Source organism: Leuciscus leuciscus (genome assembly GCF_965113295.1).
Source record: "Leuciscus leuciscus genome assembly, chromosome: 7".
In the NCBI taxonomy this organism is placed as follows: Eukaryota; Metazoa; Chordata; class Actinopteri; order Cypriniformes; family Leuciscidae; genus Leuciscus; species Leuciscus leuciscus.
This window is the reverse complement of record NC_138731.1, coordinates 20053320-20080500: the sequence shown is the minus strand read 5'-3', so window position 1 is coordinate 20080500 and position 27181 is coordinate 20053320. Positions and strand designations below refer to the sequence as shown.

General features: G+C 36.7%; 1 protein-coding gene and 1 long non-coding RNA gene across 6 annotated transcripts; one reads left to right on the top strand and one right to left on the bottom strand.

The window, feature by feature from the left end:
• inpp4aa (inositol polyphosphate-4-phosphatase type I Aa) lies at nucleotides 1-27181 on the bottom strand. 5 transcript variants are annotated; one of them, XM_082175798.1, is made up of 24 exons: nucleotides 27035-27181; nucleotides 16555-16766; nucleotides 15821-15865; nucleotides 15107-15225; nucleotides 13437-13553; nucleotides 13275-13354; nucleotides 13054-13162; nucleotides 12059-12149; nucleotides 10604-10751; nucleotides 10259-10389; nucleotides 10024-10128; nucleotides 9833-9941; nucleotides 8529-8546; nucleotides 7985-8171; nucleotides 6898-7116; nucleotides 6515-6812; nucleotides 5529-5558; nucleotides 5252-5424; nucleotides 4250-4373; nucleotides 3875-4142; nucleotides 3635-3732; nucleotides 3043-3155; nucleotides 1915-2069; nucleotides 1-1832 (listed from the first exon to the last, which is right to left on the bottom strand). In XM_082175798.1, exons 2-24 carry the CDS (start codon nucleotides 16652-16654, stop codon nucleotides 1700-1702), a joined length of 2970 nt encoding a protein of 989 aa, XP_082031924.1. In that variant the 5' UTR covers nucleotides 16655-16766; nucleotides 27035-27181; the 3' UTR covers nucleotides 1-1699. The 5 variants fall into 5 exon arrangements, with proteins under 5 accessions (XP_082031924.1, XP_082031926.1, XP_082031925.1 ...); XM_082175800.1 differs by having other exon boundaries at nucleotides 6671-6812; XM_082175799.1 differs by lacking the exon at nucleotides 8529-8546.
• LOC309503199 lies at nucleotides 5565-6041 on the top strand. The gene is made up of 2 exons (XR_014207561.1): nucleotides 5565-5904; nucleotides 5960-6041. It is a non-coding gene; the product is annotated as an uncharacterized lncRNA (long non-coding RNA).

The following is a 27181-nucleotide window of genomic DNA, read 5'->3' as shown; positions in this document are numbered from 1 at the left end:
TTTACGCTGGTATGTTATTTTAATTTTAAAGCTGTATGTTTGGGGAAAGAAAGAGGCATTTTGTACAGCAAGGTATTTGAACATACATAAAAAATAAAATAAAAACACACTGAAAGACCAATAGGACACCATTCTCTGACAACATAGCAGTGCTTTTGCACTTACAATATTAGTGAAGAAAGAAACATAATAAATTAAATGATCAAAGTGGTAAAATAATTAAATATACATTTATTAAAAATAGCAATTAAGTATAATCTGAAATAACACTAGTAGCCTACCTTCCATGCAGTGCATCTGGTTCAAATCTAAATCATTTTAGCAGAGGTTAAGAAAGACACATGCTCTTGTCTCCCAAGTTGCAAATTTAAGCTTTCAGTAGTTCAATCCTGCAATATACAAACCAGGAACTAGAGTCCATTTGTGCATTTATTTGTGCAGATACAAAGGCTGATGATTTTCTCACTGTGGTCATTACATATAGTCTTTTATTATGTTCAGTAATGCAACATTACGGTTTTCTTATAACTATTACAATAAAATAAATAGTCTAAATGCACCCCTCTGCTTTCGGAAAACAAAAAAAATTCAAGAAATATTCTTCACATTGTAGGACCAGTTGCAGCAGTGCTCCTTATTAGATCAGTACGGACATTCATATCAACCAATACAAACGTCCATCAAAGAAACTTTGAACTATGAAAACAGTTAATGAACATATCAATAGTGTCTTCTCACATATTTCCTTACAAAGAATGTATATTCACACTGTATGCTCACTGTACAGAGACTAGCTGTGCTTGGCAACAGTACGAGGAAGCTTGTCCTCTTAAACTTAAACTCTACAACCCGTACAATGCAAGTCAGGAGGGCAAAGGCCTGCATTAAAGCACTAACACTTTCGTAAAGAGAGAGTCTTACGGTAAATAAATAAAACAATCTGCCACGTCACAAATAGTCACACACAGATTTCGAAATATCTACATATTTATCTAAACAAATGAGTTTGCAATGGTGGACTCTCTTAAGGCAGCTAGTTTTGTGTATACTTGAAATGAAGTGATGATTAACAATGGGGTCTATATATTGATTCTCTAACTTAACCTGACTTATCCTTATAAATGTTAAAACTGGCTTTGGGAACAAATCATCTACTATACCACAGCACATACACATTACCTATAACCTACTGAACTTTGAATACAATCTAAAGTATGATAAAAACACAGCTTTGCTTCAGTGCTGATAGTTTCAACCTTTGCATTTCAATACAAAGACCAAGTGTGGTGCTGGAAATTATTTAAAATGTACTTAACTAAACACAGATGGAATGAATTTGGGATTTTTTGGGAACTGCTCTGATAAATTAAATCAGGGTCTTAAAAAAAAAATAAAAAATTTTTTTTAGAATCTAACAGGCCTTCTTACCTGCATTCAGTGCAACAACCAAGCGAGCTACTCATATACCTTCACGTGAAGGTACCTTTTCTTTCCCTATCTCCTTTCTTCTCAGAGCCACGGTTCATAGAAGAGGTTTGGGGATCTGAAAATATTAAGTGTCATCTGGATGATAACCAGAGCATGACTGTCTGTGCATAATAAAACTTTTCCTTCAGATATGTGGTAATAAAGTAAATCGAACAAGGAGAAACATGCAGCTCTAGTCCCAGCGGGCTTGAACAGCGGACTGCTTGTCAGCTCAAGTCTCCACTTTCCCATAGGTGCCCTCTGGTGGTCTGTACTGCTTAGGGAAAGTCTTCAGCTGGAGGGAGTTGAAGGCGTATTTGCGACTGCCTACGTTTTTCATGGTGTTTTCTCGCCGGCAGCCCTCGCTGTGGGACCAGAAAGGGGATTGAGAGACGGGGATAGAATGATGTGTAAATGAAAGAGCCCTAACTGTAAGTGTGTTCTCACCTGCGCATACATTCCAAGGCCTGGGTGAAGACCTGTGGGGCCATGCAGTGCTCCTGCTGGAGGATATGACATTGCTCCAGGGTCACAGACATGGCCGTGCGATCCTTTGCACTCTTGCAGCTGGTCACGCGCACACCATTCAGACGCCGACAAACCTGAAGCAGCAAATGAGAAAGATGTCGTTGCGTTAATGGCTATTACTAGAAGTTGTGAGAAGTTCCCATATTTATGTTATTTCTTTTTTGATGAAAAGTTTCACACACAAAAATAAGGTTTAAGGTTTATACACCAAGACGAATATTTGGTGTAAATAATGAATGCACAAAACATTCGAATTTTGTCGATCGACAAGGACTGTAAAGCAACCAATCACAGTTCGTTTTGTTCCGTGTCATGTTTAGTGGCGTTAGTCAACGTATTTAGAGAGTCTATGACGCAAACTTTACATACTTCACATTCTTTTGAAAATCCAGCGTTTAGTTGATTCTGATAAGCACTTATTGTCACAGTTGTAAACACAACGGCTTTCTTCCATGAGGGGGTTTGGTTTCACAACATCTTTGTTTCCAGGCGGACCGTTAAAGAACGCGACACACACGTCCCCTGAAAATCCTGTAGAATTCAACCAATCAGATGACGACTTCATGTTTCCAATTCTTTGCGCCATACGCATCAGACGATTAGCCAACGGACCGTGGGCTCACATCCGAGGCTGATCGTATGCACACTTCAGAAACTCGCCAGAAGTAGTTGGTCATCTGGGTACCTTTTGCCAACTCTTTTATGAGTACTGTGAATTCGGACATACTTCTTATGTAACATACTGTTTTTCGTCTACTATAGGGAAGTATGAGATTTCAGACGCAGCCCAGAACTAGCTCTCTTTTCATGAAAACATGAGACAAGCAGGAGGCAAAAGAGTTGTGCAGGGCTTTGTGTACTGGGTTAACTGGAGTATTTCTGCTTTTCTAAAAGCGCCATAGAGTAAATCTGCATTTTCTTTCAACCCGCCTGCTGTTTCTCACTCATTGGTCTGAAAAATTGTGTGCATTTTTGTGCCGAACATTATTAGTGGTATGAACAGATCTCTAGGCACAAATGAACAATAGTAATGGTGGATTGCTGTACCTCTGCCGCCAGCAACAGGATGTCCACATTCTTGCTCTTCCTGGCATTGACATTTTGACTGAGGAATTTGAGTAGCTCAGGCACACAGTTTTGACTGCGAGAGCGGGGGAGACCTATAGATGGAGACAATAAACGTGTTAGGACTGACAGAAAACATCTACTAACTTTCTTTCATAAAGGGACATGTGGAAAAGACTAGTTAATATATTTTAAATGTACTAAATTGCAACTTCATCATTTCAAATGTGTAATTAGTTACAAATATATTTAAATACATGACATGCAATATAATGACATTAAGGTATATTTTAGTTTACCATAAATGCTTGTCAGTCCATTCGACAGTTCACTTTAACCATATTTCAAAGACTACATATTACATATAAAGTATTTAAGTACAAATTGAGTGGTTCACTCAAACTATAAAACACTTTCATTTAATTGCAATTAACATGCAATTAAGTGTCTGAAAACATTACATTCACTTCACTCTTAAGTATATTTTTTGAAAGTATTTTATATCTTTATCTCTTTTTAAAGCATGAGCAGTATAGGTCAGTCAGTGTATTAAAAATGAGTGTTCAGGACTCACAGTCTTCGGGCAGCACTTCTTTAAACTGGTCATAATAAGATGTAAGACGAGCTAGACTCTCCATATTCAATACTTCCTGCAGCGAAGTGTCTCCAAACCTTAATAATGATATAAACAAATATATTAAAGCTGAACTGTATAACTATTTTTATACAGAATGTACAAAGAATAAATACAATCATATTTCATGACTTGTTAAAATCGGGCTGCACACTGGTTGGTAGATTTCACTACACTTACTTTTCTGCTAGCGTTTGTTGCTCATTGATTCCTACATTGAACAACACTGGTTGAACACGCAACAGCATCCCATTTTGGATCTCCCGTGGCAACGCATCAAACATCACCCCCGGTAACGGAACACGCACGTTAAACCCATCTCTGTTGCCCGTGATGACAGGCAGCATGTCGGGGCTGAAGCTGGAGGTTGCCTGTGTGACTTTAAAGGTGACGTTCCGAAGGTCCATGACGCCTACGCTCATGTCTTCCATCATGGAGAGTTCCTCCCCTTTGAGACGAAAGAAGAGCTCTGAGTTAACATATTCAGATACATTTACCACCATACATTAATAAGCTGAATGTGAAAGCGGAATTGAAATGTGCTTGTATGTTTACCATAGGTGCTCAGGAGACCCTCAAACTGGACCAATAAGCCGATGGTGTGGAGTTGTCTGAGGAAGCCACTGTCACTTAGACAGTTCCTCAGCTTTATCACAAATCCACAGATCAATGCCGTCAGCTACGGAGGAAAATGCATTTTATTAGAATGGATATGAAATGCTAATTTACAGTCAGCTGGGAAATTTCTGTACACTGGACAATGCAGCATTAATGCATTACTAAAGTTATCTTTTTAGAGTACTCTGAAAGTAGAACCAATTTTTTATGGAATTGCAACTTTTTATTTCTCAATTCGGACTTTTTTCTTGCAATTTCTAATTTATATCTCACAATGCAGTTTTTTCCCCCCCAGAATTTTTCAGAAAGTCGCAATGATTTTGCCATCACTGCCAATCCTGGTAAAACTAATGCATTATGGGACAAACATCCATATGGCAAAAAATAAAATAAAATAAAAAGCTTGGCCACAGTATCAAATATATGCTAAATATATTTAGCTATATTTATTCAAATTGAAAATATATTTAGTTTAAGCCTTTAATATAAAGGTTTAATATATTACAAAATATATCACAAAATGTACTTAAAATTGGCAGGAAAATACATTTCCAATCTTAAAAAACATTTTGGGTAAATGCAAAAATATATAAAAATAAATAGGACAAATACTAAATAGGAAATATAAAGTAACAATATCTTATCAAATATATATTTATGTAAATATAGCCATATCATTTGGACATTTTTGGACAAAAATACATTTGAAAATATATATTTTTCAGTATGGGGAGGCCCTGAAAAAATTACTTCATGTATTTTTATTGATACTCTGACAATTTAACAGAATTAATTTCACAGAATTTTATAAATGAAAAAGGGTCCCATTTCTATAGAAGTAATTGGAACTTTCTACGGAGCACATTTCATGTGCGCCGGGTTATATCTGACTCTCAATAAAGTGATGTTGTGTATCTCTTTAATATATCTTGTACTAACTGTCTGACAGAACACCACATCTCTGCGGTACTGTAGTGACAAACTCATGGCGATAGTGGGAGCGCTGTCTTGCATCAGTAGAAACACCATGGACTTCTTGGCTTTGTCGCTCATCATGGCTACACACTCGTTCAGAGTGGTCAGGAGGGGATACAGAGCATCACTCCATTCACCTAGAGAAATAAAACACACAGCTAACATCAGGAACAGACATAAAACTGGACAGCCCACATTTATAGTTGCAGATGGTAAAAATGATTTGCATTGAGAGGCTTACCAGGAGATGACCCCTCAACACTGGGACTATCTAAAGTAGGAGAGAGAGAGAATAATATTCTAACATTAATCAGTACAAAAAAAGCCAACACTATGCGAACACTGTGAATGAATCTTGTGATGTCGTTTTAGGGTTGTTAGCATAGACGCATATACTGTATATCCCAATATAAGCAACAACGATGTATTATGCTGCATTCCATTCAACACGGAAAATGCTGGAAATGTATTTACTACTTTAAATAGTGCAACTTTAGAAATCCATAATTTTTGCGAAGATGCAGATGTCACACAAATATGGTGACACCCAAAGAGATATAAAAAGTTACAAGATAAACACAAATTTTAAGCAAATAAAATGTTTGAATGAGTCAAAAGTTACAAAATAAACAATATTTTTTAAAGCAAATAAAATGTTTGAATGAGTCAAAGTTCCTCGCTGCTGATGATCATGCACATGCAGAACAAATGCTAACTATACTATGCTATACTTCAATATTACATTTAAAGTTAATATATTGTAAATATACTTCATCATAGAAATATATTTAAATACATGACACAAGTTTAAATAGAAATTACACGTTTACCATAAATGCGTGTCAAGTAAATTTAGGAGTACAACTTAACCCCTACTCAAAAAAGCACTCTAAAGTTCAGCTAATTACATTTAATATAAATGTACACTATAATACTTTTCATTTAAATCCAAATAGCATGAAATTGAGTGTTAAAAACATAACATTCAGTTCCCACTTAACTATATTCTTTTAAGGTATATTATTTATGTAAAAAGTACTCTTTTAAAACTATGCTAAAGTGTACTTCCTTTTTCCACTTTCATTGTTTTTAATTTGGTGATATCAAGTAGAAATGCAGCATTATCACATGTGCCACTAAAAGAGGATGTAAAACTGAAAGCATCTGTGGTATTTGAGCAGTTTTTAAAAGGAATTAAAAGAAAACTTAACACAGGATGGAACCTACAGGAGTGAGTGTTAGGACTGGATGGACATGCAGGGTTCAGTAAGGGTGATGAGGAAGGTGAAGAGGAAAGAGGTTGTGATGAGGTCAGGGCGGTGGAAGAGGAAGGGGAGAAGAGCCTGTCACCAGGGTTGATCCAGAATGCATTGCCCTGGCTACCTCTCTTGCTAGTGTCGGCCTGTTGGTCAGACAGGAAGACGTCTTCACTGCTGTCGCTCTGCAACCGTTCTCTCGTCAGAAGCCTGTCCACACAGCGGATCACACACTCCAGACTCTTATCCACATTTTGCCAGATCTTTTCCTGAAGGAGAAAGCGAACATTACAGAGGACATATTTTCAGAAGTCAAATCATGAAGGTATAATGTCGGTCTCTGAATGACCTTACCCACTCCTCCTCCTGCCAGTTTAAATTCATGGATGCTCTGTTCCCCTTCCCGCTCCATTTGGCCTGTGGAGAGCCTTGATCGTTCCTCAGGACCACACGCTCAGTGTCGTGGGTGGACGGAGAGCCTCTGGATGCGATGAACTCCGGGCGCGCAGCACTCAGTGCCTGGATAGCTGTAGTTAGCAGCTTACTGTCACACACTGTCACCAGCTGCCGCGTCTGAGAGAGACAGAGAGGACGGCACAGACATTGCACTTACTCATTAAGTGGATCTCAAAAGCTTTTACTTGGAAGATCTGTTGAGCACGAGAAACATTGCATAATAGCTACAATAGTTCTGGGGTTCTCAGAAGCAGAAGTCATCATAGTTGGGAAACTTCTATAATGCTGAATGAAAACTACTACTTGCTTTCCCTTTCGCTCCAATAGCAAAAAAAAAAAAAAAAAAAAAAAGGATTACACAATAGCGTGTTTACTTTTACACAATAAATTGGCATTAAATAAAATATATGTATTACATCTCTCTCTCTCTCTCATTATATAATGTCTTAAGAAGAGCCACCCACCCAGACAGGATTGACATAAAGTGACCAACCAAAAGTTGGTTTCATTTATGTGCCATTTAGAGCGGGTTAATCTGAAATATATTATACCACAATAATACAGCTGTAATAATATATAACATTAAAGTTAACAGAAAATGAATTAATAGAGAATAATAGAGTAATAGAGATATAACACTCTAAAAGGCCGCCGCAGACTACAAGATATTTGGGGCGATTTTGGAGCGATTTCTCCCCTTCTGACAATCCTAGGTAAAGTCCGATTATCGGATTCTCTTGATGGTTCTACAGATTATTTTATCTGATTTTCCTGTGGTGTGAGGTGTTTTAACTCATTTAATTGCTAGTTTAAGTGCCTCAGGCAAAACTCAGACTATATCTTTCAAAGAGTCGTACTGTGTGCCCTTATTAAGTTGCGTAAAGCCAGCCAATCAGATGGGAACTGGCGATTTCAGCCTGCTCTTGTGTGCAATATGCATTAGACGGTCAGTAAACAGTACGTGGTCCGTGCAAAAGCCTCTAACCTTTTCTGTCAGGATAGCGAGAGTCCTCTCCAGTGCATTGGTTGAGCGTTCTTTGGCGGCGCGGGACAGCCGCTCAGTGTAGTAGCTGACCTGCGTCTTGAGAGTGTTGATATGGGAAATGATTTCTTTAGCTTTCACCACATCCTGTGGCTGGTATCGCATTGAGAGTGGAGCTGACTCTCCAGCACTGAAACGAGACAGAGCATTAAAAACAAAACAACAGCATAGTCTCCAATTCCCCATTAGTTATCACTTGTTCAGCTGCGCAAGCTGTGACCAAGAGGTCAATACTGCAAATGAGATGGTGTGATATTCAAGCACACACAGAAGACGTACACAAACACAAAGTGCACACGATCGGATGGAGTAGGAAAGCAGTTTTGTGCTAACACATCACCATTGAAAACACAAATGTTGGTGCAAACAAGACAGATCCTTCAGATGTAATGGAAGTAAAGGACTCGACGCTGACTGATCATAAACAGGATGAAACACCTTCACATGTGAAAATGACAGGAAAACAGTCAATAACCCTGAAACTCACCCTTCACCCTCATTTGCACTGATCAGAAAGCAAACAACATAAGGGCAACTGATTACAATCGCAGTCATGTAATAAGTGTGAAATAAAAGGTCAATATATTAAATAATGTGAGATGGACCAGAAAGCAAACAACATAAGGGCAACTGATTACAGTCGCAGTTAATGCGCTAAATGTGAAATAAAAACAGCAACATATATATATATTATAAGTTCCTCACACTAAAAGAATTAAGGCCCATTCACACCAAGAACAATAACTGTAATGATAACAATATTAGCGTCCACACCAATGGATGATATAGGTCTGTTAAGTCTAAGCAGGCACTGCAGTTTTGTGTGTCTGCAACTTTAAATGCTGAGTTCAAGACTAATAATTCCAATAATATTGTTTCTCTATGCTGTTATCATTATAGTTGTGGTGTGGACTCTGCTTTTTTTATATTAACCCTGTTAGACATCAATCTTCTTAGTATTCCCCAATCAAGTGATCATAAACAATATAACAAGAACTTTGTTTTATAAAAAAAAAAGCCTGTTTCCCATTCATTTTTTGTAAAAATTGTATAGGGTTGCTAAAGAGCCGAGGTGTGTAACAGTGTAAGTATATATTTTTCTGCACAACAATAATTGAATCTTTAATGACTTTATTCCACAAGGAGGTGATGCTTCACTCATAGTTACCGCAGGCAGAAAACAAAAGAATAGGAAGTATCATCAGCAAAACTTGAAATGGTTCAGTGATTTACTGCAGAGCAAGTACTGAACGCAATCAAATATTAGTGTCACTGTCACTTGATGGTGGATCTGTGAAGAAGCTGTCAGCGATCAAAATATTGATTTTGAAAATTATAGTTTTAAGTTTGAGAATCTGTTTGAGATTGTGAATATTAGCCAGATGCTGAATGTACTGGGAAATGAGCTCTGATGAGGACAGTGATGATGGTATAAAACTTCTGCTCAAACTGAACCCTTCCAAGCTCCAAAAGGGAACAAAATATGATTTATTTTATTCTTCTGTAATTGTTACTCTAATATCAGGAGAGTTTTATATTATCGCGACAGGTAGAGATCCATCCGTGTTAGATATAGATCTGGCTCGCTAAAGATCCAAATATGTAATAATGATTGGCGAAACATTAATGTATTTAAGGGTTAAGAATGATATTTAGAACTATATCTCTATATTGTTATCATCCTTGGCGTAAACAAGTCTTAACACACTAAAAAAAGCCAAAAACCTAGCAGAGCAACACAAAAACATGTATTATTATTTTTCACCAAGACTTTTTAATAAAAGGTCTTACTGCTTTTTGGCTTCCTCAAATTTCTGAATGAGTTTCCTCAATCCACTGCCTTTAAAGCCCTGATGATGCGCCGCAGGAGCCCCTGTGGTCACCACGTCATATGTGCGATCTGTTCAAAGATGTACGTTATGTAAAGACCAACCCTCCACCGAAGAATGTCTGTTATGAAATGCACATATTGACCATCTCACCGTAGCCAGACTCGCCGTGCACTCTCATCCTCTGAACGTGGAGGTTTGTAGGCATGAACTCTAGTTTTTTCTCTCCTTTCAGAGAGCTAGATTTAAAGGAAGGACCTGCAGGATAGTAGGTGAGAGGAATCAGAGAAATAATACAATGTTGAAATCACCTTTAATTATCTCTTCCTCTGTGACAGCGGCTTTACACATGAAATCTTTCTGGTTGAGTAGGAGCCACCAAACTTACCCTTATATTCGTGTAGATTACTGAGAGTCTCCTGATAGGTGAGAATGATAGTCTGGTACTGAGTAATGATCTGTCTCCTCAGATTCTCCCAGCAAGGGGACAACTCGCCCAACTCTTCTAGCTCACAAACCCTGTGTGCAGATAGAAATGTGCAACAACATAATATAATCTCATTTAGAAATATGATATATATTCATAGTGTTTGAGTGTGGTTAGTTAGAAGCTAATGACACGCTAATGCCACATTACTGCAATGCGTTGCACAAATGAAAGGCTTGACTGATTCTTCTAAAGAACTCAAAAGATTCTTTCTGAGCATGAGCACTGACTGTGAATTGGGTTTACCTGGCAGCATCTTCCTCCAGCAGTAGTTTGGCGAACTGTCTTGGTATGTGCAGGGAAAGCACGCTCTCTGCCATCTGCTCCAGCACACGCAGGTGATTTCCATCCGTGGTGGGAAATCGGTACATCCGTGAAATAGTGCCTCCAAACACTGCAATCAATCAATCAATCAATCAATCAATCAATCAATCAATCAATCAATCAATCAATCAATCAATCAATCAATCAATCAATCAACCAATCAATCAATCAATCAGACAGACAGACAGTCAGTCAGTGAATCGCTGTATGCAACTGTGAAATGCATGGAAAAGAAAAGCTATACATTTTTGTCCTGCATTTTACTGCATTGACTGAATCATTGTAACTGAAGCATTGTGTACTACTACTTGAAATCATTCGTTTGAAATAAAATTCTGTAATCGGCATTGATGAAGTTTTGACATTATATTTTCATATTGAATTGTAAGTGGTATTGTCTTGCATATTCCGGTCAAAAGTTTGGGGTAATTTTTTTTTTTTTTTTTAAAGAAATTAATAGTTTTATTCAGCAAGGATGCATTACATTTATCAAAAGTCGTAGTAAAGACTTTTATATCATGAATTATTTCTATTTTAAATAAATGCTGTTTCCACAAACATGTTAAGCAACATTGATAATAATAAGAAATGTTCCTTGAGCATCAAATCAGCATATTATAATGATTTCTGAAGGATCATGTGACACTAAAGACTGGAGTAATGATGCTGAAAATTCAGCTTTGCCATCAAAGGAATAAATTACATTTTAAAATATATTAAAATAGATAACACTTATTTGAAATGGGAAAAATATTTCACAACATTATGTTTTTACTTTATTTTTGATCAAATAAATCCAGCCTTGGTGAGCATAAGAGACTTCTTTCAATTTAAAAAAAAATATCTTCATTAAAATCATAAAAATCCCCAAACTTTTAAACGGTAGATTGTATCTAATCATTCATAGTTGCATTTACACTTGACTACTGTTCATTCTTGCGTGCAGTAACTGAAAACAAGATAAATGCTAAATAATGTAGCATTTTACTTATGCAGAACTAAAGCCTAAAACCTAAACTTAAATAAAACAAAATGTTGCTTCCTCAAAGCACTAGTATTTCTTTAAGGCAATCCTAATCTAATTATAGTCTTTATAATCTATTCACATCCAATATTTAACACTCTATAAATAACTGCTCTTGTGTTTCTTTAATGGATGCAGGAACCATTTTCCGAACCTCTTTCCCAGCTGTCATGATGCCTGTGGCATTCATGAATCTTCACAGCAGGACGTGAGGGCTGTGGCCCATTGATTCAGTTATGAGGGGCACATTTAGAAATAAACCGCAGCCTCCAGATGGAATGAAGCTGCAATAATTAAGAAATAAAAATGCACAGGTTTTGTACAGGATATAGACATCAAAATTAGACACTCACCTGCCTTTAAAAGACTGTCTTTACATAAGGAGGCAGATTTAGCTTTTACTCCCATAGATTCGGTCAGACTTTCATCCACCGGTAACACCATCTGTGAGAAACATGAAAATAAATAATTATATTGAAGATTTGTCTTCAGACACAGGTTTACAGAATTAAATAGAGACTTATGGCTTAAATAGAGATATAAGGATTATTCACCCAAAAATGAAAATTCCGTCATTAATTACTCATCCTTATATCGTTCCCAACCCGTAAGACCTTCGTTCAACTTCAGAACACAAATGAAGATGTTTTTGATGAAATCTGAGAGATTTCTGTCCATCCATTGACAGCTAAGCAACTACCACTTTGACGCTTCAAAAAGTTTATAAAAAGATCATAAAACTAATCCATTGAGCGGTTTAGTCCAAATTTTCTGAAGAGACTCGATCGCTTTATATGATGAACAGATTGAATTTAGGCTTTTATATAAAGTGGAAGTTGCGTAGCTGTCAACGGAGGGAAAGAAAGCTCTCAGATTTCATTAAAAAGATCTTAATTTGTGTTCCGAAGATGAACAAAAGTCTTACAGGTTGGGAACGACATGAGAGTGAGCAATTAATGACAGAATACATTTCTTTTGGGGTGAAATATCCCTTTAACAGTAGTGTAGTCCCCAGTGTTATTTTAGTCATATTTATATACAGTACTATTATATTTATTATTATTTTCAATTAGCTTTTGTTTTTAAATTTCAGTTTTAATTTTAATTTTAGTTTTAGTAATTTTGTTAGGTGCTTTTGCCCGTTTTATTATTATTTTTTAATCTATATATTTAACTTTAATTTATTTCTTTTAAATTGTAGTAATTTTAGTATTAATATTTTATTTTATTTCAACTTTTCTATTTTTCGTTTTCGTTTTATTTGAATTAAAATATTTTTTTTAGAGTTTTAAATAACCTTCATGACACTGCTAAAAAACTACTGAAAGTCTTGCCAATGGACACTCACCCTTCCATTCACTGTGTCTGAACGTGCCAGAGGAGCTCGCTGGTCTCTCCTCTCCTCCATCTGCCATGCGATGATGGTGATGTTACCCATCCGCTCACTCTCTGCTGATCTGAGCCAGCGAAAAGCACACAAATACCCGTCAGACTCCATTCCTGGAATTCCTTCTAATGTTATGCTATGGGATTACATATTGGCTTTGTACCTATATTTATCTCACATACCGCAGTGTGAGGTGTAGCCTGTGGTGTTTGTCTTGAAGCAGCTCTTTTACTGTAAACATAGCCGAACCGAGCAGGTACATCTAATAAAAAAAGAGAGTCGAGTTTATGAGGCTGAGCAAAACAGATGCAGAATGTTAAGAACAATGTATGTTTCTGTCTTACAGTCCCCTGTGAGCGGTCCTTCACATCGTAGACGGACAGTTTGATTTGAGTCTGCTGGGTAATCAGAGAGTCCTGGAAGAAGGCAATGCTGCTCAAGAAGATTGGATTGCTGGTGCCCTGCGAAAAAATTAAGTAGGAAATGCTAAATCTGATACTTTCAGGCTTTATAGGGCAAATTTCACACCAAAGATGGATTGTAGCAGCAAAACTGTTTCCTAAACACATGTGAAACACAGCATTTCCATAAATGCCCAAGCTTTTTATTGGTTTTGTTCGATTTCTCAATATTTGGCTGAGCGTTTGTTTGGGGGCTTGCCAGTGTATTAGATTTCTCTCATTTTTGACCAGTGTTCTTGAGGGGAGAATCATTTATTGAAGGTTTGTAGTGAACAATAGTGAACTGCCATATGAGATATCTACCCTGCAATCTTCTCTGACTAATGCTGTTTCCTTGTTATTCACACCGATTTTTTTCTATGGGCCATTTGGTTCACACCTTTACAGACACTGTTAGAGTTAATTCCATTCTGAGGCACAGTCACAATGTAAATGCATTTGACTAAAGATGACTGAAAATACACATAATCTTTCAGTTTGTTCACAAATTATATTGGTAACACTTTATTTTACAGTGTCCATGTTACACGTTTAATGTTACAATAGTAATACATATAAACTATGCATAATTACACACAACTAACCATAAACCAAACCCTAACCCTAAAGTAACTACATGTAGTTAGCTATTATTACTTAGTGCTTCAATGCATAATTGCACTGTAAAGCCTAACATAAGAATTATAGTCAAACAAATCTTAGTATCTTATAGTCAGAAATGGTTTTAAATAGAAATGGGTTTTGAACCTTTAGACAAAAAAAAAAAGAAAAGTGTTTTTTGTTGAGTTTCATATTTGATACGTGACTTTTATGGCTCATAAAGTATGATATAGGATAATATGGAGTTCATACTTGAGGAGGAAAAAACACAGCAGTTTTATTTAGAGGCCCAAACTGTGCAAAATTATACAGTTTGGCAGAAGTTATTGATATTTATAAGACCAAAAAGTAAGATGAAATTCTGATAGCTTTGTAATGTAAATCAATGATATTTATAACAGTATAGCAAACTAACATAAATTGCATATAAATATCAGTTGTCACTCTATCCCTGGATCCGTGTACGGCTACTTCCATTGTATATAGCAGGCGAAAAACAGTATGTGAGCAGATTAATATGTCTGAATTTATTGTATTCATAAAAAGTAGATGAAAGGTACCCGGATGACCGGCGAGATTCTGTAGTGCGCAACCATACTTTACTATCCCATGAGGCCGCGGGAGAGGATTTGTGAATAATGCAACTGATGCTGCAGGTCACATGACAGTGACAACATGATGGAGTCGCGAATCAAGGTTTAAATCAAATGTGGTACCTACTATACATTATGCAATTTCAGATGCAGCATATATCTCCCGATAATGTCTTAGTAAGATTGCATTTCAAATGTGTTTCAGCATATTCTGGTTGAGAACCACTCACCTGGACAGAAATAAGCCATCTGACTAACATGTAAATCGACCAGATCAGATGGTTATACCATGTAATATTGTTTGAAATGAAGGTATATCATGGTAGTTTTTCTAGCATGTCTCCATGAATCCATCCTCACCTCTATAATTTCAGTCTGTGCATGTTTGGTCCAAAATGCCTGTGGAGGGGTGGTGCAACTCACTGCTACAAAGCTACTGGGCTTACGGTCCAGTGATGGAGTGACCAGCTCACTGCATGCTGGGAAAAGAAGGACAACAATTCAGTAAGTTAATCATGAAAGAAGGGAAGTGATTTAGTTGTGATTATACTCAGAGTAGCATTATAATCCAGACTGTGTAAGCAACTATATGAAACGAGTCTTGAGATGAAAAGTGAAATACGGCACATACAAATGTCAAATAACTCTAGGTGGCTAATTGTAATCTACATGATGTTTCATCACGGAAAAAGTAATATAACTGTCAGAGAGTACAGCTAAAATCAGACAAAACCCAGTGCTTCTAGCACAATGGAAATATTTGATTTAACAGCCCATAGATAAGCTGCATGTTTAAGCTACATGAATGTTTATTGCATGTGAACTAAGAGGGTATGACTGATAAACAGTTTGTTTCCTACACAAATACAGTAGGATGTTAGTAGAAGTGTAGGAAGCCAAAAAAGCAGGAAGAATATGAGGAGATGGACTCTTCACTGGATGTAGATGTACAACAATCTCCTGAATGAGTGGATATCTGCTTTGGCGGCTTATATTACTGAAAATAACTTCACTTTGGTAACGCGGCGGCGCCGCCGTAATCACTTTATGATTGACTGAACTGCTGTTACTCACCCAGACTGAACTCAAGCACTGGCTCATCAGGATCCTGACTGTTTCCTAAACACATGTGAAACACAACACAGAATTTCCATAGTATTTTTATTAGTTTGTTAGCAAATTATTTCTTTAATCCCCCCCCCCCAAAAAAAGAAGCAGTCAATTAAAATGAAGTCAATGGTAACCAAACCAGTTTAGTTGCCAACATTCTTCAGAATATCTTGTTTTTGTGTTCCACAGAGGAAAAAAAAACGTCATACAGGTTTGGAACAACTTGAAGGTCAATAAATGATGAAAGAATAAACATTTTTGGGTGTATTGTCTCTTTAAGGTCTTCAGAGCATCTGTGGCATGCTAATTATTACCTCAGAAGATCATATTGTTACATTTCAGTTTGTGTTTGGACTTTCTGTTTGCATTTGTTCAGTTTTGCGCCGCTCCTTTGTTTCCATGGTTACAGACTTTATTTGTTTATTTGGTCCAGCTGTGTGTCTTTAATTATCTTGATAAGGTCCTTTGTTTGTCTCATGTATATATACCCTGTGTTCTCCCTCAGTCTCTGTCGGTTCTCGTTAACGTTTGGTGTTTTTCCTGGTTCCTAAATATTTGATGATTAAAATCTTTCTTCTAGAGTTATTCCTTGTCGTGAGTATTTCTTAGCACCACGTTACTTAAACTTGCTGAACAGGCAAAAGTTAAATGTCCAAAACCTCAAAAGGTTAAGTGCCAAAAAGCTAATAATTGCTCACCTGATAGCGCTAAACCCATCATCTCAGATGACAAGTCAAAGGTGTTGGCTCGGTACACAGACCATGGCCTGTGGCGTGGACTGCGCTCTCTTCCCGCCATCTTGCCGCCAGCTACAGTGACCAATAGGATTACCCCTTACACTCACACTTTATGTTGCAAGTACAGTACTTTCCAGTAATCCAGGCTCTGCTTCAGTCTAAAAGTTTGGAATCTAAAAGTAAAAGTAAAAGAGAAAAGGGGACAAAAAAGATGAGTCAATATTTGCGTCACCAACTGTGTGGAGACTAAAGAGCCAGCAAACCCAGAGGCGGTTAACCTGAGACAACTAAAGAATGAGACTTGTCCTTGATCTCAAGACATTATGTATGTCTGCATTATTTATGCAGTTTCATAGGAGGGCATTTATAATTGAACACAATGATAGACTTGCAATCAGAGAGAGTCATGCCAGAGAATTGTTTTAAGTTTATGACTGGATAATTCATGACTAAAAGGAAATGTTTCACAAACAGGATGCTGTCAGCTTCAGGCCATCACTTTATATAGATATAGCTTAATGATGATCATACATGCTTCAAATGACACCAAACATCACATACGGCAGAATACAATCATCCTTATTTCACAACCATTTTACAAATGTAGCCTAGGCGTATGAACTATCATTCTGATAAGCTGATTTGGTACTCAATAATTATCATTTTTACTATTAATTATTTATCATTCATAGCCTATATATTTTAATAGGGACTTAAGTATTATTAATGGTTCTTATTATCAATGTTGAATTTTTTTTTTTTGTGAAAATCATGATACAATTTTCAGGATTTCTGATGAATAGAAAGTTAAAAAGAACAGCATTAATTTGAAATCAAAACATTTTATAACATTATAAATGTCTTTACTGTCACTTGTGATCAATTTAATGTATCACTTGCTGAATAAAAGTACTAATTAATTACTAAGTACTAATTAATTTACTTACTCCAAACATTTGATTGGATCATGGTTTCCCCCAAAAAATTTCAAATATTTTCAGCAATGTGAATAATAAGAAAGTTGAGCATCAAATATGAATGATTTCTGAAGGATTGTGTGACACTGAATGGCTGTTGAAAAATTGGCTTTGCCATCACAGAAATAAATTACATTTTAAAATATATTCAAATAAACAGTATTTTAAATTGTAATAATATTCCACAATATTACTGTATTTTTGATAAATGCAGCCTTGGTGAGCATAATAGACTTTGTTCAAAAACACCAGCTTTCATTTCTAAGAGTAAAATGGACAATATAACTATCACAAATATAACATAGAATAAAGAAACAAAATTCATGCCACTGATATAAAATACAAATAAAATAAATACATATCTTTCAAGCTCTGAATGCCATTTTATTAGTGTTTAACAATATATACTATAAGTAATTTATATTTTATTAACCTAAATTACTTTTATATTATGTTTTCAGCTGATGCTGATATGACTGTTACTATATAATGCATCCCTTCATAAAATGTATTGGTGGTGTTGACTTTGCCCTAGATAAAGAATATGAGACACAGTGAGTGAAGGATTATATCCACCACCAAAACCTGAAAATAAGGTCGCAAGTCTTTCAGCATTCACTAAGAATGAACCGGGCACAGTGGTGAAAGTGATATTTATTTGCAGTTCACTGAAGCAATTATGCAAACCAACTAAGTGTTAACGCACATACAAAATGAGTTCGACAAAAATAGCTGTACGCAATTATTCGTGGTGCAACTTCCCGTTCTGAGTCTTTAGCTGCAACGAATGCAGCAAACGTTTACAGTATGCTGGGACTGAACAACCCAATTGAATCCTGACATAGAGGTGGGGGGACAGAAAATGGATGAGGATGCAAATACGCTACATCAGTGGTGGATGGAGGGTTTTGGGCTGTGGCGTAGGCAAAACAGCAGGTAGTATGGGCTGCAGTATGGGGCTGAAGGGGTGGACGGCTGATTCATACACAACCAACAACCCACCAGCCATCCATCTGCCTGTTATAGTCCACCACACAGCCTAGAAACTAATCACAATGAACAACACTTTTATCATGATGTGTTAAAAGCAATCAAGAATAGAAATGGCCATCATGAGAATAGTCATCTCCCGCCTCCATAAACTGTGGCAGAAGGATTGATAATTACCTCAGACACTCATATTAGCATTGACATTTCACGCATATTAACAATCTCAGCACTTTCATTCTCAAGCCTCATTCAGACTTTATGCATGTTTAGGTTATGTCTAAAAAGTAGTTCGGCCAAATGGATAATGATAATATGGAAACACATGGAAAAACAGATGACAGTGAATGTGTTGAGAAGTTTGTTGATGCTAATTAAATGTCTCTCACCCTGAGGCTTTTGCTGTAGTCACTCATCTGAATCCCTCACAGCACAACAAACACATTTACATTTATTCATTTAGCTGACGCTTATATCCGAAGCGACTTACAATTGCTATATATGTCAGAGGTCGCACGCCTCTGGAGCAACTAGGGGTTAAGTGTCTTGCTCAGGGACACATTGGTGTCTCACAGTGGATTCGAACCCGGGTCTCTCACACCAAAGGCATGTGTCTTATCCATTGCGCCACCACCACCACCACATTTAACAGAGACACGCTGCCTCATCCACTTACAAGACAGGTTTATGGAGTGAAGAATGGAACTGGGTGATGATGATTTTCAACAAAAAGATTGAGGTTAAATCATAATGAGGTTATTCTTTCAATTACACACTAGTGCTACCTTTCAAATGTTTGAGGTCAGTAAGGTTTTTTTGAAAGAAATGAATACAGTACTTTTATTCAGTAAGGAAGCATCAAATTGATCAAAAGAAAAAAGACATTCTTATTAAATAATCCTTATTAGGGTTGTCAAACGTACCGGTACTACCAGTACCAGTTAGTCAAAAAAAAAAAAAAATTGACGGTACCAGCCTTTCTGCAGTAGTGGTACCGACTCAGTACTGGGTATGTTCGGTACCCGCTGATAGACGCTGCTTTCAAACGTTCTTGTTCGTGTTTGAGTGAGCGCTCTCTGAGCGTCAAAGGTTTCTATTTACAGCATGTTTTTTTTACAAGCGTTGAGCATTGTATCCAATCACAATCAAATATGTTGAGCATGTGAGCGCAATGCAATGGCCTATCAGAGGTGCTAATCAGTAAGTTAGTCAGAATCCGCTTAGCACCGCTGAAATCGCACAAGGTTTTGTTTTGTTCAACATGAGCTTGCTAATTCTTTCATTGTAACCATGATATAAATACATTGTACAATACTTTTTTTTATTATAATGGGAGTTTTTGCATGCTAAATTCAGAGAGCTTGCGCTTTAGAGATTGACAGCTTTAGTTATTATAAAGGGATGGCTCTTCTCATGTTTTATTACCCATTCACAACCTGAAAAGTTTAGTTTTTCATGCTGCTAATGCTAAATACGCTACAAGTTTCTAGATTGACAACCATATTTAAATGTGCAATTGAATCAGAAACGGATGAGACAAAAATGGGACAAATACTTTTAAAGTAGGGCCAGTTTCAGCTCTGGTACAGAGAACCGAAATTTGACTGGTATTGGTACAGACTAGGCCTACTGGTGCTTTGGTGATGTGACAACCCTAATCCCTATTAATCTTATAATAACCCCCAGTAAAGATTTTTATGAGCATACAATACTTTTTCAAAAACATTTTAAAATCTTACAGACCACAGTGGTAGCGTTTTTTTTTCTTTCTTTTTTTCTTAGGGAAGGATTACATTTTCCGAGTCTACTCAGCGAAGACGTATTTTGTGGGCGGTTCTGACAGTTCTGCAGTAGCAGTGGAAGCAGCTTTTTATCTTACAATTCTGACCTTTTTTATTGCAATTCCGAGTTTATATCTCACCATTCTGAGAAGAAAACGTACTTCCCTTTCACAAGAATTTCACCAAAATAAGAAATTACCTCCATGCAAACATATTGTATTTGTTATGGCTGAATTATGATGCAACTGTCGTGGAAATTCTCAATATGAATATAACCTACTAAATCTGACTTCTTACTACAGTATCTCAAGGTAATTCCCTGAATACTTACAATACAATACTTCCCTGAAGTATGTTGACGGCGTCCCGTCAAGAAGCTACTATCACTGTAGTGTTTTTTGAGAGCAGAACCTTTAGCACTTCTATTCCTCAGCTGCGCAGTATATATCTGACACGACTCCCAAGTTATTCTTTGCAGAAATTACGTTTTATTCACGACCAGGAGATCACTGGTCACATCAACCAAGTGAGTCTCCTGAATAGAAAGATAGATGTAGGCCTACATTTAAATCATACAGTTGAGTAAAAATCAATGTCACTCAAGTCTTCTTAACTGTGATTTGTTCTGGTGATTGGTTTGTAATGATCTAAGCTAATCATATGACTGTTAGTTCTACCGTGTTAAGCACTTTTGGGGTAAGTATGGCTTTTAGTAACTGTATGGTCTTTGAACTGAGCATCCTTAGTCTGCATTTCTCTGTACATTTAATGTTGAAAATACCCATTACATAAAATATTTCTATCACACAACTCATGGGGTATAACTTTACGCTGAATGTGTGCGTTGTGTATTTGCTATAAAGTGTGTCCATGAAAAATTAAATTCAACAAATACAGACCACGATTTATTCATATAATGATGAGTAAATTACAGGCGATATGTGGCTTGGCGAGGCGTTTGTTAAAGAAAACGTTTAGGCTACATCAGATCTAACTGAGCATAAAAAGTGTTTGGATGCCCCAGTGAGCACTGTTGGTTCAATTATCAGGAAGTGGAAGTTACAACCAACACTGCTTCAAAGAAGTCATTTCTCTAAGCTCTTTGTGTAAAAATGGAGATGACTTGTGAGAGAAGTCACAGAGAAGCCCACTTTAAATGGAACTAGAGCAAAGGTCAGCCATATATTGAGCTTTGTGCAGGAGAGTGGTACAGAAGAAGCCATTGATTAAAAAACAGAGCCAATGGTGAGCATAAGAGACTTCGTTCAAAAACATTAAGAAATCATATACCGATTTTTGAAATGTAGTGTACATTTTTTTAAATTCATGATAAATAACATTTTATGTTTGTAGGCAAAAATACTACAGTTCAGGCAGGAATAGCTGTGCAGCGTCAGAAATACAGACAGGTGTCCGTCAACTGAAAGCTCAAAGTCATGGACACTTCGAATGTAGATAATAATAAAGGGAGTGCAATTTATTTCTGGCTCATCACGCCACATTGCTTGTGCCAGTTGTGCACATGACGCTGGGACAAAGACAACTCACATTTCAGTATTCAACAAACTGAGGACAGCGTGATATTCATTTCTCTTCTTTTTCTTCTGGACAATTTTGTGCAATTTATTCAGCTCAAACCACTTACACACATCAAGACTTGATTGAAAACAGTTATTTTTTTGTGAACAATGGGCGATGGACCAAACACAACTACACCTAAGCATACAGACCATCACACACATGCTGTTGCAGACTCGTGCTAAACTGTCAGTTCTCAGTATGCCACACAGTCCACCTCCTATCACAACCACATCCTGACCTTTTGCTTAATCAGGAAGTGTGAGTGACTTTCTCTTCAGCCGAGCTTTCTGGTGCTGTCAATAAGCAGAGAATTTCGGTTAAACTGTTACCTCAGCAGAGATGTGTATGCATGCTACAGACCTGCATGTTCAGGCCTAATAATCAATACCTCTGTTGCAGTGCTGTTTCTAGCGTCATAATGCAGAGGTTTCATCCAGTGCGGGCTTGACAACAACATGGTGCAAAGTGGCCGCAAACTCGTGAGCACCTTCTTGAAACCTAAAATGTCAACTGGGACTCTACGGTCTCATGGACTTTATGGACGTAAAATGCAACTCTGCAAGTACACAACAAGAGAACCTGTCTCCTATATGTTTTTGTAATCAAAATCCATGACAGGAAACTGGAAATGAAACAAAAATAAAGAATATCAAAAGAGTCCTGGACATATTGTATCCTTTGAAACATTTTGGCAAAAAAAAAAACACTCAAAAAACCCAATGAAAAGAGATATAATGTAGGTGGGATGTAATTATGGTATGGAAAACAGTTTCGCTGAAACCAAAAGAGGAACAGAGGCAGGCAATACTACAGAGGAGGCGGTATAGTCAGTGAAGGCGTTTTATACTACAGTATACATCGTTCAAGTCTAAACACAGATTACAGTGAGATGAATCTTGAGGCCTACTAACATTTAGTCAGGGTTAAGTTTGAAAAAGCTAGCAGACATTTACACTTTGGTTGAGTGGAAATTCTGTGCTGGACTATACAAATATTGATGTGTGTATCATTGACATAGCAAACCATGCCACAAAATTATTTGTAAAAGAAAACATTAATTTTAAAAATAAGCCAAGAACTGAGCCTTGTTTCCATTTATGCACAGTTCTTATGTGCATGATAAACATATAGAGGAAATGAATCCATGCGTGAGAATGTTTCTGCATGAACAGCACTTTACGAGCATGTGGGCCTGTGCATAAATAAACTAAACCATGAGTACACTACAGTTCAAAAGTTTTTTGTTTGTTTGTTTGAATATTTTTTTTATTCAGCACAGGTGCAAGAAACTGTTTTCAACACTGATAATAATTTGAAAAGTTTCTTGAGCGGCAAATCAGCATATTAGAATGATTTCTGAGGGATCATGTGACACTGAAGACTGGAGTAATGATGCTGAAAATTCAGCTTTGCCATCACAGGAATAAATTACATTTCAAAATATTCTAATATAGAAACAAATATTTTAAATTGTAATAATATTTCACAATATAACTGTTTTTACTGTATGTTTGATCAAATAAAGGCAGCGATCATACGAGACTTCTTTTAAAATCATTTAAATATATCTTACCGGCCCCAAACTTTTTAACTAGTGCTTAAAGTTTCACCTTTTACCCATTTTTGTTTTCGCAGAGAAAAAGAATGGATGCTTTTCATAATGAAATGTTGCATCTCTAAACTTTCATACAGAAGAACGAAGTCTTTACATGATCAAACATGGCATCTTTAATAGGAATATTTCATCCGAAATGAAAATTCTGTTAATATCTAATCACCCTTATGCCAATTCAAACCTGTATGCTTCTGTTATTTACATGGGGCATGAAAAAATATATATTTTGAAGAATCTTTACACAGCTCTTTGCCATACAAAAACCGTTCTTAGGCAATGTCCAGACTGCAAGCAAATCTGATTTTTTTTTTTCTCAAATCAGACTTTTCAGGCAGAATGTCAGCACTAATAATTGCAATTGCAAGTGATCAAATAAGATTTGTGTGTCCAGACTCTTTAGACACAACCAACCTATCTGCATGCCTACGTATATACGCACGTATGTGACGAGGCTTTCAAAACGGATGCAGGAAAAATGCAGGTGCATCCTCTCACTCTCTAAATATGGTGCAGATCTCCATCGCACAGGAAAATGCCCAAATCTTTGGACATACCATTTTAACCACCAGTTTTGAGGCTTGTTGTGTGCTGCGTAAAGAGTGTTTGAAATCCAATTTGAGCAGCAAGAGCGTCTAGACTGAGATGCACCTGTAAAGATCTGATTGGAATTGCATTTCAAACCACCTATATATATTTAAAAAAAAATCAAAAGCCCATCTGGATTAAATCTGGATATGCAAAAATCTTGATTTTTTTCTGCCAGTCTGAACTGGCCATAGTGAAACCATTAAAGTAGTCCATATGACTCATGCATAAGTCTTCTGAACTCTGAATTTTAAATCTGAAATTTGAGCCCCAACCTTCTGCGCATCATGTATGACATCATTGCCAAATGCTAGTGGTTCTAAAGTGTGCTATAAACAAATGTGACATGGCAGTCAAATGATTAGGACTGGAGCAAATAATTACAGTTTTCATTTCATTTTGGGTGAACTATACCTTTAAGTCTCTAATAAGTTCATTCAAGCGAAGACTAAAAATTAAAAGTCAACCCTAAACTCTGTTATGCCAAATAATCAAATTTTATCTCTGTTCATTTACTCTCTGTTTTGATTGGATTCATTTCAAACTGTGTAATTAAAGCTGTCACAATCATAATGAACAGCAATTTCATTTTAGTGATGAGTCATCGTCTGGGTGAAAACATGATTATCCATGCTCTCCTTTCATCTCTAGACCTAACATCATTTCATCTGGCTGAGGAAAATTCTGCTTCTCTTAAGAATGAGCAGCCAATCCGGCACTGTCTGTCTCATGGCACACAGCTGAATGGTGTGAAGAAATCATAACAAGTGCAGAAGGGCAGACAGGAGACATACAGTAACATATGTTCTATATTTGTGTTTCATGCATGAATTGGCAGAATAACCATAAAACACCTGTCATTGGCAGCAATTGTCTTGCCAATAGAATATCCATGAACTTTAGGTTCATGGACCATAGTGACACTGGTCAGACAGAAAGAAAAAAAAGGATAATTTGTTATAAACCAACACAACATCAGTTGTCTCTGTAAAGGTCAGTGAGTACCTCTTGGATATTTTTATTTTTTTATTTTTTTTTAAATGGGGAAATAAACTATTAGCCTGATCAGTTGTACCTGATCATTGGCCTATATCATTCAAGCCAAATGATATAGGCCTAGAACAGAAACAAAGCGCCAGACTTTCGTTAACAGTTTTCAATTCTAGAATTCTTCTTCCCAGATCAATCATAAATTTACATCCTTTTCACACAGCAAAATAAATAAATAAATAATTCACTAGTGAATCCACTAAGTATAGGACTGAGAAACTAATCTTCGCATTAGTAACCCAGATCTCTCACTGGAAGGCTTTTGTGAACTGTTGCATAAGTACAGCATGTGAGTCTTTGGCATATCCACCAATCAATAGTCCCATTAATCCAGGTACTGATAATATTAAAGAACAGTGAACCTTTATGTAATAACAAGAGCAGGTCACAATTGAGAAAAAGACAATCCTATATAACGAACAACTAGAAAAAGTTTTGAGGAAGAAGGAGACAGCCCTGAGGCCCTTGTATTTACAATGAAAAAAAAACAAAAAAAAACTACACGTACTTTAACATAAAAGGTGATGCTATCACACATATTTTTATTTTCATTCTTTCTGATTGCGACGTAGGGTTGACATCAAATCAAGTCATATCAGAGCTATTAAAGATTCTGCAACCAGTTATGTGACCTGTAACTGGGGCCTGGCTCTCTACGTAAACCTTGTGTTTTCTAGGGATCAAGGGCTAAGTGATAAGATCATTTCAGATTTCATATTACAAATCAGAAATAAATGTAATACAATTATTGCAAAAGGTGTTTACAATGACTCTTTTCGCAGATATTTTACAGGTGGCATAAATGCAAGCCTTTGAAATTGTTCCTAAATATAAAATTCAAATACTAAAACAAAATAGTGGTGACATGTTTCATTCATTCATTTTTATAAAATAGGCCTAACGTTACCACTGATTACAGAACTCTAGTAACGTTAGGCCTAATGTAAGTTACGGTTAAGTAAGTAACTTTAAGTCAGATGTATTCAGTACTAATAGTTCTGACTGATTCAGAAGCGTTACTGATTCAAAAAGAATGATTGAATAATTGCTTAAAGAACGACTCAAACAAGTCATTCGTTTAGGAATCGTACAACACTGTTCGCGCTGTTTGTTTTGATTCACTAAGGAGAACCGACTCAAATGAATCATTCGTTTAGGAATCGTACAACACTGGTCGCGCTGTTTGTTTTGATTCACTAAGGAGAACCGGTTCAACCGAGTCATTCTTCAGTAGAGGGAATGTAACGTTACGCTGCCTGTATGTGTCGTGTTGTAGTTTTTAATAATGATGTTGTGTCACCGCTGTATAGAGAACGTTGCCCGGGTATTTTAGTACAGTGTTCCGTCTGCACTGACAGAAGTCGAAAACCGAACGAACGTTAAGAAAATAATTCCGGAATTTTATGGAAACAGTAATTGGGTCTAGGTTTCCATCCATAATGTGTTCAAGGCACTTTGTAAATAATGTCAACAGACAATGTATGACCCATCTGATTAATTTACCTCCAGGAACATTATTAGAGCCCATTGAAACAACGTTAAGATTCTGCAGCAGCAAAAGCTGACAACATCTAACGTTAGACATTTGAACAGCTCTCATGACAGAATAATAAAGAGTGATGACGACTGAATGAACGATTGCGTCCTCCGTTATGCCTTATAATACGCTTTATAATAAAACATTTCAAAATACACCACTCGACCTGCTAATATCACTCTCGCCCAATTTCTGCCATATTACGGACTTTGTGCATATCAAAAGAAAATTGATTCCCTTTTCTTTATATCTTCCAAGCGTTTAACCACTACTACACACGGACTGCAAACATTACCAGCTTTAAAAAAAGGCAGAAGTGATCACTTACGTTCCAGTCACCGATATGCTCCATGATTTTAAGGTAGTATGCAGATCAGTGTTTTGATACACGGCGATCTCCGCAATTCGTTCACTTGCTCTGCATTGTGGACTCGCCCTGCCGTGACGTCACCGCGCATTACGTCAGAGATGTTGC

Coding starts and splice junctions, on each gene's coding strand:
- inpp4aa (XM_082175798.1), bottom strand. CDS start 16,654: ATGGCGGGAAGAGAGCGCAGTCCACGCCACAGGCCATGGTCTGTGTAC. Junction 12,150..13,053: donor CAGACACAGTGAATGGAAGG/GTGAGTGTCCAT, acceptor TGTTTCTCACAG/ATGGTGTTACCGGTGGATGA. Junction 4,374..5,251: donor ATGTGGTGTTCTGTCAGACA/GTTAGTACAAGA, acceptor TTTCCTCCGTAG/CTGACGGCATTGATCTGTGG.